The 16,337-nt window shown below is 35.1% G+C and overlaps 1 protein-coding gene across 1 annotated transcript; it reads left to right on the top strand.

Moving 5' to 3' along the window:
* Nucleotides 1–2,458: 2,458 nt before the first annotated feature.
* LOC111709463 (ras-responsive element-binding protein 1) lies at nt 2,459–8,826 on the top strand (the record flags this gene model as incomplete). The annotated part of the gene is given in 4 exon segments (XM_023483124.1): nt 2,459–2,514; nt 3,047–3,359; nt 3,441–3,585; nt 4,587–8,826. Coding segments are annotated over 3 exon segments (3,795 nt in total). The 3' UTR covers nt 7,925–8,826.
* Between the last annotated feature and the right edge of the window lie 7,511 nt (nt 8,827–16,337).

Consider the following 16,337-nt stretch of genomic DNA (forward strand, 5'->3'; position numbering starts at 1 on the left):
TTACTTTTTTCACAATTTAAACCATTTTATTTTCACGTCCGTTTCTGCTTTTTTATTACTCTTTCTTCTTTTTGCTATTATTGCTGCTTTCTCATTTCATCTACTAAACTTTTCTTCTCTTTTGTTTCTTATTCTTTATCTATATCTATACTCTAGCTCTTAAATCTCGAACAATAGTTTTTTCATCTTTTTTGTCATCTTTCCCCTTACAGCTTCCTTACTTTATCTTCCTTTCCCCTTACATCTTCCTTACTTTATCTTCCTTTCCCCTTACATCTTCCTTCCTTTATCTTCCTTTCCCCTTACATCTTCCTTACTTTATCTTCCTTTCCCATGTTTCTATTTTGCTTGTATATCTGGTATAACTCCTATACCGCAAACAGAGCAGTTGTTATCTCTAGGCATAAGAGGAATCTATGGTGGGAGTTAAGCAGTATATACGGAGATACAACTCAGTCAGAGAGCTGGCACACTTCAGTTCTGTACTCAGAAATTTGACATATCTTAATTTTTCCGTATTTTTATTTTCTATGTTTTTCCATCATTATCTATCTCTTCTTTCCCTTCATTTTTTCATTTTTTCTCTTTCTCTAAGTCATCTCTGTTTCCACTTTTTTACAAACATTTTTTCTTCATTTTATCAACTTTTTCCTTTTCTATTGGTTATGCTATGAACATTGTTTGGTTCTTTCTTTTTTCATATTTTCTTTTTCATACACTCTTTTGAACATGATTTCTCTTTCATACATTATTTTGCTGTATTCATCCATTATCATTTGAAGTTTTCTATCCTCATTTTTACTTCTTTTCTCCTTTGGTCTTAATTTCTCCATCTTTTCTTTCTCTATCTTATCCATCTGCAATCTGCAATCTGCAATCTGCAATCTGCAATCTGCAATCTGCAATCTGCAATCTGCAATCTGCAATCTGCAATCTGCAATCTGCAATCTCCAATCTCCAATCTGCAATCTCCAATCTCCGATTTAAAATCTCCAATCTCCAAGTTCCAATCTCCAACCTCCAATCTCCAATCTAATTTCCAATCTCCAATCTCAAATCTCCATGTCTTTTTAATTTGTTTCATCTCTGTTTAACAATGTTGTTTTAATTCTTATTTTATCCACTTTCGCTTATTTTATTTTCTAAAATAAAAGTTCGTGTTAAAATAAGTAATTATTCCATGGTATTACTGCATACAAATACAGTACAATAACAATGCATTGCAGTTTCTTTTCTAGTTTTAAGTTTAAACTAATTTTACGCAATTATTGACATAATTACCGGGGTCTCCAGATTAACTATGTAAAAAGGTACTTTTATAGAAAATTATACAGTCAGGCGTGCTTTATCGAAATAAGAATATAAATTAGTCTTTATCTATATCTACTTTAAAAAAGCAAAAAAAATTATTTCAGCAGTAATAAAGGGGTTTACTTATTCCCTTATTTATTTATTATAATCTCATATACGTAATAACTCTACATCTTGAGATTGGAGTTAACTATAATATATAGAAGTGGTTAAAAAAAGAACAACATAGTTTTCCACAGTAGATACTACGAAAGAAGGCAATAATATATATATATGTATATATATATATATTTATATATATATNCCAGAGTAAATGTACTCTCTTTGTACCAGAGTAAATGTATTATCTTTGTACCAGAGTAAATGTATTATCTGTGTACCAGAGTAAATGTATTATCTGTGTACCAGAGTGAAAACTTGTATTTATATGAAAATTTCGCTATATAAACTTTGAAAGATTTGCCAAGTTATCTATTGTGAAATATTTTATGCACGACAACATGAGTTTTAAAATGGCCTATATCACAAAATAAAATTTATAGAAATATGAATAAATGGTAGATATTTGTAAACATGTTGTAATTATCTAGCAGTAAACCTTATTCATCAGATTTAGTTGCCTAGTTCGTGTATACAATCTCAACTATACAAATCTAGTTTTTTATTCATTTTTAAATTCATTATCAATAAAATAGGATTTAGATTTTTTGGAAATAGATATTTTTATAATTTTCCTGGTAAATTAATTCACCCTTTCTTCTCATTTTCTCTTAATTTTCTTTTTATTTTTGCCAGTTGTGTCTTTTTTCATCTATTTTTTTTAATGTCATGCACATCATTCTATCTTTTTTAATGTCATGCACATCATTCTATCTTATTTAATGTCATGCACATCATTCTATCCTTTTTAATAATTCTATTACATTGACGTTAAAGTCGTGTCAGATAAAAGTTAGCTTTGGTAAAAAAAGGCAATTTTATTCCAAATAATGAAATGAATGTACTGTTTAACCCCTGAACTAACGATTAATATTTGGGCAAAGGTATATAACTGTGAAGTAGCTCCAATAAAATGCGTATAAAGATTGTAAGGAGCTTATTAGTAAGTTAATCTGGCGAACTTTATTCAAAACTTCTCTGATTTCAGATTTGGAACCTTGAACACACAAACACACATTCTAAACCCAGCATTTGACAACTGAGGTAAATTTTTTTGTTGATGTAAAGTGGGAATAATAATGCTGTGAAATAAGAAGATGACTTTTAAGTTATACTATGTGCATTTCATGTTGTTAGCTTGAAAATCCACTGATTAAGTGAAATAGGTCCGGTTGCACTGCACACGTGCTGTGCTTCATGTTTATCGGATTATTTAAAGCATTAACTTGAGTCTAACAGTCGTCTTCCTATTTCACAGTTTAGTGAGCCCCACTGTATAATGTCAGAATGGTATTGAAACTTAGAAGGAGAGGATTATGCCGGGAAAATGAGGAGGGAAGGTGGAGCTGGGTTTAGATTGAAGTAAAGCGCTATGAGAAAGGAGGGGAAGGTTCTCTGCTCTGTAAATCTGAGATGTTTAGCATTTAATGTTTTATACAGTTTAAATTATTAATCTTTTTATTTCTTCATTATTCTCTCATCTTAGGCACCGTCCATTTGATCTCAGGATCCAAATATTAATAAAATAGTTGAGATTAGTTTAATTAAAGGTTTAATAAACTTGTTGTTTCTCCAGGATGCCAGAGGAGCACATAGATGCGGAGCAGGGTTCGTCCGAACCTTCTAAACAAGAGGATTGTGAGAAAGAGGTTTTAGAAATACCTACTCTGTCCCTTCCGTCCCCTGTTCCTTCTCCTCCCTCCTCCCCTGCCCCCATCCGTACTCACTCCCTACCCTCATCCCCATACTCGGAGAATGAGGGCAGGATGAGGGATGATGAGGAAGGAATGAGGGAGTATGATGAGGAGGATGAGGATGAGGAGAGAAGAGATTCAGATTCTGAAAATCCTGGCAGACGGAGGAAATCAACCAAACCAAATCAGATTCAGGTAAATTCATTCATTTTATCAAGATCAATACTATTTTTTTAAACTGAAAATAGAAAAAATGCTAAATTTGTTTTATTTCAGGGATATAGTGATGATTCCGAGCCTTGCATCCCGGATTTCAAGTGTCCACTCTGCAGTCAGGTCTTATCCTGTCAGAGAGATTTTACGTCCCATCTCCGGGGACATAACGAGGTTAAACCTTCTCCAGACCCTAGTGATCCTACAGGTAACAATTTGAACCTTCTCCAGACACTAGGTATCCCAAAAGTAATAATTTAAACCTTCTCCAGACACTAGTGATTCTAGAGGTAAATATTTAAACCTTCTCCAGATCCTAGTGATCCTACAATTAAATATTCAAACCTTCTCCAAACCCTAGTAATCCTACAGATAAATATTTAGACCTTCTCCAGATCCTAGTGATCCTGTAGGTAAATATTTAAACCCTCTCCAAGTCCTAGTGATTCTACAGGTAAATATTTAAACCTTCTCCAGACCCTAGTGATTCTAAGGGTAAATATTTAAACCTTCTCCAAGTCCTAGTGATTCTACAGGTAAATATTCGAACCTTCTCCAGACCCTGGTGATCCTACACAGGTACCTATTTAAACCTTCTCCAGACCCTAGTTATCCTACAAATACATATTCAAACCATCTTCATATTCAAGTGATCCTACAGGTTCAGATTTATATCAGCTCTGGCTCTAGGTCCTAGTAATCCTATAGGTACAGGTTTAAACTAACTCCAGGTCCTAGTGATCCTATATGTTCAGGTTTATACCAGCTCCAGGTCCTAGTGATCCAATAGGTTCAGGTTTATACCAGCTCCAGGTCCTAGTGATCCTACTGGTACAGGTTCAAACTAGCTCAGAGAGCACTGTAGAATAATTCTGATTACTCTTTTTTGTTTTACTGTCGCATTAAAGTTGTAATCAATTCACTATATTAGTGGGTATAATGGGTATTATCTATCTTTATGATGTATACTTAAAATATGTTTATTTATCTATCTATCTATCTATTTATCTATCCATCTATCTATCTATCTATTTATCTGTCTGTCTATCTATCTATCTATCTATCTATCTATCTATCTATCTGTCTGTCTGTCTGTCTGTCTGTCTATCTGTCTATGTATCTATCTCTTTATTTATCATTCTATCTATCTATCTATCTATCTATCTAGATATATCCAATATGTATGTCTATATATATATCTATGTTTAGGTCAGACCAAGGTGTACAACTGCTGTCTATGTGGGAAGATGTTGTCCTCCTTCAGCTCCTTGGACAGGCACATGTTGGTCCACTCAGGGGAGAGACCATTCTCATGTATCTTCTGCGGACAAACCTTTACAACGAATGGAAACATGCACAGACACCAGAGAACCCACGGGGTGAAAGGAGCAGAGGGAGAGGATGGGAAGGTTCTTGTTCTTCCTAAGAAAGCAAAGAAGAGAGAGGCAAGTTTCAGTTTAATGGATCGGGAGGAGACCAGTAATAACAACTACCCGGAGAAGACGGAGCAGATGTGTCCTGTGTGTGAGAAGACATACAGCTCTGATCTGCTCCTGGAAGCACACATTCTCTCAACCCATCCTGGACAACAGCTCCGCTGTGACTCCTGCACCGCTATTTATTCTACTTTCCAGAGTTTAAACATACACAAGTATCTTCACCATTTTCAGCCAATATCAAACTTTTCTGAAATCAAATATCCGAACCTATCAGCTTCATTATCCGGGGTTCAGGTTCCAATATCTCTCCCTGTATCCCTCTCACCTATAACCAAACATCTAGAGGGAGCCCTCACCCGTCCTGTTCTGAAAGAGAAAGATCTGGCAGATGTTCAGAGTATCCTATCCATCACTCAAAACTTTTCCGCTATGGCCGGAGAAAATAAAAACTCTCAACCCAGTATTGCAGAGTCTATCACCTCTGAACACAGCGTGAACTCAACCCTCTCCGAGCCCGAGAGTCCTGGAGGGAAAAGGATGAGGTTGGACGAGGGAGAGAGTTTTCTTGACGATGATCCTGTAATTAAAGAAATGAAAATGAAGGGAGAGTTTCCTTGCAGCCAGTGCCCTAGTGTATTCCCTAACCTGAGAGCCCTGAAGGGGCACAACAAGGAGCATTTGGACAAGGCCCCTTATAGGTGCAACGTTGGGACCTGTACCTACACCAGTAACGACAAGAGCACCCTCACCCGCCATATGAGACGACACACCGGAGAAAAACCGTTCGAATGCAAGGTTTGCAACTTTGGATTTACAACAAAGGCAAACTGTGAGAGACATCTGAAGAATAAGCACAGGAAAACCTCAAGGGAGCAGATTAGGGATTGTTTGATCATCCATGAGACAGAGGATACAGAGACATTGATCACAAGGATGCAGATGTCCGGAGAGGGTTCCAGGAACGGTATAGAGGAGAATGGTTCTGAACCTATGGATATGGAGTCAGATTTTGCATTTCGTTGCAAAGTTTGCAAGCTTACTTTTATGTCAAAGTTTGCCGTTATTCAACACGGGATCCATACACACCCAGAGTATGCCAAGGACGTGGATCATATTGCAGAGGCTATTGGAGAACATAAACCTCCTGGTTTCTCGCCAAGGAGAAGAAGCAATAGTTTGGGTTCAGATGATGAAGCACCTTTAGACCTGAGCAAGGTTAAGGATGAAAAGAGAAGAGAGCCAGTTGATCACCAAGAGGATGAAAGTACAAACCATCAAGAGCCAAAGTTCAGAGTAGGACCCAAACTCCCGGGGGGATTCCCTCCTGGGTTCCCAATGCTTCTCCCTGGTCTTCAGAACCAACAACAACCTAGCATTTTCTATCCCTACCTTGCAGCCATGCCATATTTACTCAGTCAACAAAGCTTAATCTCAGGACTGCATAATAAGAACAGTTACTATGGAGGAAACCTGCCAGTTCCTCCAGTTGATCTGTCTCCGTTCCTGGCAGCTCAAGAGTTTGCTAAAAAACAAGCAGAGTTTCTCCAGCAGCGAGAGGCAGCAGAGGCTCTGCAGAATCTTAGTCAAGCTCAGGTTCCCCCTAAACCTGAAGAACATATTGAAGAACCTTCTCCAGTAGTTAAGGTTTCTGAGATATCTGATACTGAAGAAAAGCTGGATGAATCAATGTACAAGATGGTGATCAAGAACGGAGTTCTAATGAAGAAACCAAAGCAGAAAAGATACAGGACGGAAAGACCCTATTCTTGCCAAAGTTGCAATGCCAAGTTTACTCTGAGATCTAATATGGAGCGTCACATAAAGCAACAACATCCAGAGTGCTGGAGCGGGAAGGGAAGAGGATCAAGAAAACATTTATTCCCACTCTCTCTTCAAATCCAAGACGATGAAGCTGGCCATAAACCTGATGAAGATACAGATACAGAGAAGGAAGAGGATGGTCTGCTCGTGATCGATGATAAACCTGACAAGAAGAAGGAAGAAGATTCTGTAGATCTAGCGAGTGTAACCAAACTGCTGTCCTCCGCCACCAACCAATCCTTCCCCCAGTTCTTCTCTGACTCCAACGCTGAGGAAATACGGGAGGATGATGAAGAATGCAAGGAGAACGGAGATGAGAGGAAGAGTGCATACTCTGCTGCTCCCCACAAAATTGATTGCCCTTTCTGCTACAGGAAATTTCCCTGGACTTCATCCCTAAACCGTCATATCCTGACTCACACTGGACAGAAACCGTACAAGTGTCAGGATTGCAAACTCTGGTTCACCACAAAGTCAAACCGGGATCGGCACCAGGTTCGGAAACATGGAGGAGTACTTGACTCCGGACACAACTCGAGAAATGTCTCTGATCGTCCGTTTAAATGCAGTAAGTGTCCCAGTTCAACCTTCTCTTCAGAAGAAAATCTGATGAAACACCACTATGAGAAGCATCTAAACCAGGAGTACCCTGGGGATCTGGATGGGGACGACGACGAGACCTCTGGCGTGGTGGATGTCAAGAGCTACTTCAAGTGCCATATCTGCAACGAGGAGTACCTCCATCGCGCTGAGACCATTGCACATATTGAGGATGAGCACCCTGACGTGTATAGAGAGAACATTGAGGTTTACGAGGCTGCCTCCCATATACCTATAGATGCTAACTTCAGACGTGAACCTAATGATGAAGGATTGACAAGGGTCAACTGTATCTTCTGTCCTTGTCAATTTAAATCTACAGTTGAGCTTGGAAAACATGTTTTATCTCACACCAGAACCAAACAATATCTCTGCGATGTCTGCAGCAAGGATTTCACCAGTAGGATGGATTTTATAAAGCACAAGAAGAGTCATGATCAAATCAACCAGAATGATCAACTCTCTAATGATCACAACCAGAACCTGAACCTAGAGGTGGAGAGACCTGCTCCGGCTAGTCCGGAGATACCGAAACCTCTCCTGGAGAATATTGTAACTAAGAGAGCAAACCTAATGGATAAAATCAACAAGTTGAGTCTTCTCAGTGCAGCCAAAGCTGAGAAATCAACTGATCCGTTCCGGTGTATTCTACCCCAAACCCAGATATCTACACAACGTCTGGTATAGTTTAAAAAAAGTAAAATTGCTCACTTACCTACTTAACCAAGAATTTAGATACTTATCAAATGTTGTTTGATCGTATGTTCAAAACTCGACTACTTATTTTTGTTAATTTCTAGTCTGTACAGGATTACTCCTAACAGAGTATTTTTTAAAAACCATGGTATTCACAATGCCTTAATTAGTTTAAGCTGATGCTATGATTATCTTTAATTAGCCCTTGAGTATGCTTAACACTATGCAATGTAAATGTACCGCAAGATTGAAATTATTTGCATGCAATCAATGCCTGAAATATTTATTATTAAATTTACATAAATGCACACTACTAATTGTAAACTAAAAATAATTGTGTACATCTACATAGTTCGTCATTTATTCATAAACCATGGAATATCCGTTTATTTATTCAAATCATTAAATGACAATTATTAAAAATTGCATTCCTGTTTTTTTCTCACGCTTTAAATGTGCTTCAAAATGTCTTGTTAATCTAATCCGTCCATTTTATGTCAAAACCAGTTTTTTAATTGTCAACGGGTGTACTGCAAAGCCTGTAATAATGTACACAGCATGCATTTTATGCTAAAAAGTGAAATTATTGAACTATAAAAACCAGAGTTTGAGGGAAAAAATGTAATATAGTCGTTAAAGTCGTGAAAATTTAGCAAAAGATATGAAAAAATGCATTAAAAGTTGTAAACTCTGTAAATGAATACTATGCAGACATGTAAACCTTGTTTATACGTAAACTAGAAAATATCTGAACAAATCTTTCTACAGCACATATTTACATATTTAATAATTATGCCATAATATACCATTACACTAGTCAACCTCTAGTTCAATGCACATTCTATCTATCTATCTATTTTATTGCAATAATGAATAAAATTAAATATACATGATTCTTTTTATTTTATTTTATTTCGATTATAACGGAAATTGATTTCTGTTTTACACACAAAAAATAATATTTAAGCCATCAATGATCAAAGGAATTGAGTTTTTGCCACAAACTCAAATTTTCTAATCTCTATATCTTCGGTAACTGACAATATAAACCTTTAATATTTCAAATTTAAATTATTAGACTTCATAATTTAAAATATCTAAGGTTTACGAAATTGGGTTGCATGACATAGGGATTAGAAAATTAGAGTTTGTGGCAAAGACTCAACTCTTTTAATGAATAAAAAACGGAATTTAACTATGTAGACTAAATTTAACAACTTTTGCTTCAGCTTGAAGTGGTTCAACTAGGTCTCGCTAATCACTCTTCATTAAATCTGGCCCCAGGACTAAAAAATTCTATTCTCTTTGACTAAAAACTAAGTCTAGACGAATACCAAATACAGTTTACAAAACCGAAAAATTCAACCCCACTGAAACCTACCAAAAAAGTATTTTTGCCACCTAACCCTGCACAAAGTCTACTCCCTAAGTCTATTATAATTATATTATTTTGTCCAAAAACTTTAAGCCTGCCAATAAATTATTTTTAAAGCAAAGTGTCTTAATATTAAATTTTCGACAAGGAAAACCACAAGTCAGAACTTTCGTTTTGTAAATCTAGGTTGTAAGAACTAATCTCCATCTTTTATAGGAGTAGTTTCATTCCTTTTGATATCTCGTGCAGTAATCATACCCTGCAGGGATAAATGAAATGAAGAGATCAAGCATTGTTCCTCAAATTAAAAGAGCCCACATTGGATATCGAGATCAAGCGTTCAAAATTAACGATATCAAAGTTCCGACCTTTGGGTATTTTTCTCTTTGGAAAATCAAGGGGAAAAAACAAATAATAACGGTAAAATGTACACAAATAATGTTTATTTAGCAATTGTTTAATGGTTACAGACATGTAGACTTTTATTGTTTATGTTGGGTGCAGAAATAGTTGATACATTAATATAGATGATATGATTGAAAGGGGTTGGGTCCAGGTTGGTTTCATGATATTACTCCGGGTGCATGTCTGCACTGCAGGACTCGGATATATTAAGATTAGTTCTGTGTAAAGATAAAGTAGAAATGGTGCAGAGCAGTATCGATCAAACACCTGAGAGAGAAAATAACAAACCTTACAAATATTCGGATATTCATCTTACAACAGAAAAACAAAGGAATTGAGTCATTGCCACAAACTCAAATTTTCTTTTCCCTATATTTTTGCAACCTTATCGTGTAAACCTTTGGTATTTCAAACTTAGATAATTTGATCTAACAGACTGTATAGTTTTAAATATCAAACGACATTTGGTTGCAAAGATTTAGGGATTAGAAAATCAGACCAAAATCTTTTTACATAAATCCAAATATTTAATAACATCTAACAATAGAGAAACACATTTTACAAATATCTGAATATTCATCTTACAATAGAGAAATAAATTGCAAATATCCAAATATTCATCTTACAATAGAGAAGCAGATTTTACAAATATCCAAATATTCATCTTACAGTAGAGAAATAAATTTTACAAATATCCGAATATTCATCTTACATTAGAGAAACAGATTTTACAAATATCCAAATATTTAATAACATCTTACAATAGAGAAATAAATTGCAAATATCCGAATATTCATCTTACAATAGAGAAATAAATTGCAAATAACCAAATATTCATCTTACAATAGAGAAACAGATTTTACAAATATCCAAATATTCATCTTACACTCTAGTTTTGCCACAAACTTTTAGTTTCCAATCCCTTTATCTTTGCAACCCAATGTCGTAGACAAGATACTTCAAACATGATTTCTGTTAGACTAAATAATCTAAGTTTGAATTATTAAAGGTTTACACCATTAGGTTACAAAGATATAAGGATTTGATAACTTGAGTTTGTCGAAAAACCTCAAATACTTTAAGGACGGGTTTAAGCCAAGTATTCACTTTATTGGACGGGTTTAGCTTTAGTATCCGCTTTTAAGGACAGGGTTTAACTCTAGTATCCGGGTATTTAAAGGACGTGTTTATCTTCTGTATCCGGGTAATTAAAGGACGGGTTTAAATCCGGGATCCGGGTATTGTTAAGGTTGGTTAGTCCCAGATCTAGACTGGAGAGAATGTCTTGATGAGATATTTATCGACTAAACATTGAGCAGTATATGCCCCAGACCTAGAGCTAAATCATGAAATGATCCAACCCAGTCATTCATCTCAATTATAGAAAACTCTGCAGGAACAAACTTGAAAAATATCTGTAGTAAATATAATGGAGGGGAATAAGGTGGCTAGGGGGGGGGGAGAAACAAAATAGCGCTTTCTCACTAACACAGAAAGAATTGTGGAAATTATTCTGAGGAAATGAAAGAATGAAAATAGCAAGTTGGAAGAAATATGTATTTTGAGAAAGTAACTTCATATTTAATAATGCTACGTCTTGCTAGTTAATCTTGAAAGGAATGTTGAGGAAATTTCATGTGACTTCCCATCTGAAGAGGGGCATGTCCTATTCACAACAGCACCCTTAACGCCTTTATCTGAGCAATATTGTGGACGATATTATCTTTTTTCTTTTATTAACTTGAAAAAAAAATACTTCTTCCTTTGTGCTCAAACGATCAAGTTTTATGAAGGGAAAATTTGAAAACAGTATAAAAGTAAGAGGACATATTGATGAAAAGGGGGGCGTAGGGAAAAGAAAGGGGGTGGTATGTATAAAAAAGGGGGGGTAAGGGGAATAACAATTAAATGATAAAGGTATATTAAGTTGAGTTATGGGGTTAGGTTTGTATACCTGTCCTCAACATCTGGTTCTATCGATTCTTCTCTCTCCAGGTCCTAGTCTACATACAGTACTAGAGAACTAAAACCATTCAACACACATGCTTATTATTATTATCATGATTATTATCACCGTCATATTGATTTCTCAACTTTTCCCCCTAGATCCCCCATCACGTAGTTCCTCTCCCCTGCTTTTAGTCATCACAAACAAACAAACTAACATTGTAGAACGCACGCAGACAATCACGAATATTAACACTTAAACTGCACAGATGAACATAAAGTTTAATTATTGACATTTTAAAATATTAAATTACGCAAGAAATTATAAAAACATAACGGTGACATGAAAAACTCCTTAAATACAAACTCCTAAAATAAAAACTCCAAAATACAAACTCCTTAAACACAAACACCTAAAATACAAACTCTTGAAATACAAACTACGAAAAAAACAAACTGCAGAATACAAACTCCTTAAACACAAACTCCTAAAATACAAACTCTTGAAATACAAGCTACGAAAAAAAAATACAAACTGCAGAATTATAAACTCCTAAATTACAAACTCTTAAAATACAAATTGTGGAAATGCAAATCCATATAAAACAAACTGCGGAAATACAAACTCTTAAATAAAAACTGTGGAAATACAAACTGTGGAGAAACAAACCCTTGAAATACAAAATCTTGGAATATTAACTCTTAAAATACAAAATCTTGAAATACAAACTCCAGAAATACAAACTTCTGATATTCGGACTCCTGAAATACAAACTCCTGAAATACAAATTTCGGAATGCAAGCTTCTGAAAAACAAACTGCGGAAATACAAACTCCTAAAAATCCTGAAATACAAACTGACATGACAATCTTCGGAAAAACAAATTTCTGAAAAGACAAACTCCGAAAATCAAATAAAAAATCAAATTTTTCTTTTATTCTAGGATGAGGTTAGGCTTTCTGATGCGCCGCAGGTTAGCTTTGCCTCCTAAAATAAACACCTCTAAAATGTAAGTTTCACCGTTTATTTGTTAAATATTCGGAATAGTTAGAACAAAAGTAGGATAAAAATACAATCAGTGCCAAACACAACTTTTTGCTAGTTTTCTTGTTCAACCTTTATATACATTGTTTATTCTTACTTTCCCCTCCTAATCATGAAATGAAATGTTTAAAAACAAAATTAAAGCTATTTATTTGATATCAATCAGAATTAAAAGATGCATATTCTAACTGACTTCCATTGTAAAGAGAAACAAATCGGCAATTGAAAAATTCTCTCATCTTAAAAAATAAATTGGGGGGTATGAGACATATCTATGTAGATAAAGTTGTAATCTCTGCTTTTGTCTGTCTTTTTGTTTCTTTATCTGATCATAACTCAGGAACCCCTGGACCGATTTGCCTCAAATTTTGATTGGGGGAACTCGGGAGAATTTTCCCAGAAAAATCAACCAAGTGCGGGTAGACGGGGGTAGTAACTATGAGTAACATGGGAAACGATGGGTTCTCAAGCTAGTATCCTATAAAACTACATCTATTAGGAAAACACTTAATGTACTTGGACTAAACAAACATTTTATTTGTTATTATAAAAAACATTAAGGAAGCATATCTCATAATTGTTTATATCCCTTAAAACATTAAGGAAGCATATCTCATGATTGTTTATGTCCCTGAAAATGACTGTAAGGGTTATTTCAAGTGACATTTCATTTAAAGATTCATTTGTAATTGTTGAGCACTTGGTTTGCAAGCTGTTTAATATATTTAAGGAATATTGATGTAGAATATTCTAGATTTTCCAGGAATAAATGTGACGTCATCCGCGTTGAGTTCACACAGTACACTAGCGTACACTCCTATTTTACGGTTTTTAAACAGCATTTTGGAGATATATACACTGAGTTCTCTGTCCTCTGGTAGATTTGGGAACTCAGTAATTTTGTACAGACTGATAAATTTGAGGATGAGTAGATGAAAGGATGAATGAATGAATGAATGAATGAATGAATGAATGAATGAATGAATGAATGAATGAATGAATGAATGAATGAATGAATGAATGACAGTCTGTGAAAAGTATATGATGTTCTAGCATCAATACTTAGATTTACTTATTTCATGCACCACTGCTTTAATGTGCAACACCTGCCCATGGCTGAGGAGGGGGGGAGGGGGGAAGGGAGGAGAATACATGTTTATATATTGAACAAACACTATGCTCCACCCAATAGAAAGAAATTGAACATATGGGGAAAGTTGGGTACTATCCCCCAACCAATAGGGGAATAGAAAGAAATCTCTCAATTAAATCTCCGCTAATCGGAAAAGAGATCAGCATCTTTTGTATAGATCTGGACCAATCAGTGGAGAGAAAGCATCATCTTGAGAGATATCGACCAATCAGAGGACAGGATGCATCATCTTGAAAGATACTATCCAATCAGAGGCCGAGCAGCATCTTCTCGTCAAATCTCGGCCAATGAGAGATGAGAAAGGAGAAAGAGAAATTAATCTGGAGTAAATTAAATTACGCACTTTATTCAATAAAATCCACACAAAAAATTATTCAGAATGAATATTTTTTTTTGAATATTCTGCTAAAACTTCATACCAGAATCTGCTGCTGACAAAAATAACCGTTTTCCAACTATAACACTAATCATTGATTTTTTGCTTCAATTACATAGATGTAGAGAGAAAGGGGGGATAGTTCAGGTTTATACCAGCTCCAGGTCCTAGTGATCCAATAGGTTCAGGTTTATACCAGCTCCAGGTCCTAGTGATCCTACTGGTACAGGTTCAAAACCCACATCATATTAGACCGAGAACGGGTCTAAATTACGATTTTCGGGACTAATTAGAAAATTTCATTATAATGAACCATTTTGAAAAATAACATAAGGCTTATATAAGAATTTTCTTGTGGAAAATGATAAGATTTTCGAGTATTAAGGGGTCTATTTTGGGTGTTAAAGATTGGAGATAATCTAATATGATATGGGACGCTCTGTATATACATCTAATATTATATATTTGTCTATGCCTGTTTCATGTTTATACGCTTCCTCATATTATTAATGATTCAAGAACTCTGCGTTGTCTTCTACCTGATTTAAAGGGACTATAAGCGTTATTTAAAGTGAGTCTCCATTCAAAGATTGTGATGTCCGATTTACAAGAGTACCCTTGAAAGCATTATTGAATTAGCTCTATAGTTTCAGTAGAAGTAAATATTTCCATTTACTGATAGCGCTGATTGAAGGATTCATATCTCTAATTGGCTAATGAGATAGAAAGTTTGATGTCACCGCCATACTATTTCAATTGGTTCAGAATAGACACCAAACACATGGCTGAACCCCGATTGGATCAGGCGCTAATAGACTCGGCATACAGGAGTGTGAGATATGCATGTTTTTGTTTAATTAAACTGTGTTTTTTTTCAATTGTTGTTTCTCAATAAAAGCGTATTTCTTGCTCCAGAAACAATAGAGGTATTCACAGAATTAAACACTTAAAAGTCAGAAAACGACAATATCTTCCACATTTTTGATCGATTACGGTTTCAAGGGTACCGTTGTAAATCTGGCATTACTATATTTGCCGAGAGTGACATTTAAATTTTCGCTTACAGTCCCTTTAACCAACTGCCTGATCAAAATCAGGCAGTTGGGTCGAGCCCGGACAGGTGTTCGAGATTCAACAGCTGAATTATAAATCTTATCTTTAATAGTTTTTAGAAATGTCTGCAAGAAATGGGTTTGAGTTTGTGTTATTCAAATTTTGAAATCAGTTTACTCTTTTGGAAAATAACGATACGCAGAACATACAGTGGACCCCATAAAACTGTGGATGAGGAAGACGACCAATCCTTACTTTCCATGAGCACTATAGTTCCAGTAGAAGTAAATATTTCCATTAACTAAAAGTGCCGATTGCAGGATTCATATCTCTAAATAATTGGATAATGAGATAGATGTTACCGCCATACTATTTCTATTTGTTCAGAATAGACAACAAACACATGACTGAACCCTGATTAGATCAGGCGCTAATGGACTCGGCATACAGGAATGTGAGATGATTTAAGGTATACTGGTTAATCTGATTGTTCTATAATAACATCAAATATATTCTTATTAAATTTATTAGTCCCGCACACTGTAGATTCTGATTACTTGATTTCTTAATAATTCTAAAATAAATAACAAAAACAAAGCTTGAAAGCAAAATGTTTACAAATCAATTTGAATTTAATTTACAGCGTGGGAAAAAATTTACTTTATCAATTTTGTAAATTATAAATTTGATTTTTTCGAAGATCTCTTTTTTGTCTGAAGTTTTCCATAAAAGTGTTTTATCAAAACCGTAACGAATCACTGAAGGATATGAATCTTTCCCACAAACTCTTTAATTTCTATAATCCCTACATCTTTTTCATTGACCGTAGATATGAATTCTGTTCGGTCAAATAATACAAATCACTGAAGGAAATAAATCTTTCCCACAAACTATAATTTCTATGTTTGAAATATCAAAGGTTTGCACCATCAGATTGCAAAGATATAAATTTGATTAAATGAAGACGACTTTCCTCCCTTTTTATCTGGTGAATTTTGTATTAGAAAAAGTATGAATATGATGCAACAGCTTTGTAAACAAAAACTTTAC

This window comes from Eurytemora carolleeae, unplaced genomic scaffold (genome assembly GCF_000591075.1).
Source record: "Eurytemora carolleeae unplaced genomic scaffold, Eaff_2.0 scaffold962, whole genome shotgun sequence".
Lineage (NCBI taxonomy): Eukaryota > Metazoa > Arthropoda > Copepoda > Calanoida > Temoridae > Eurytemora > Eurytemora carolleeae.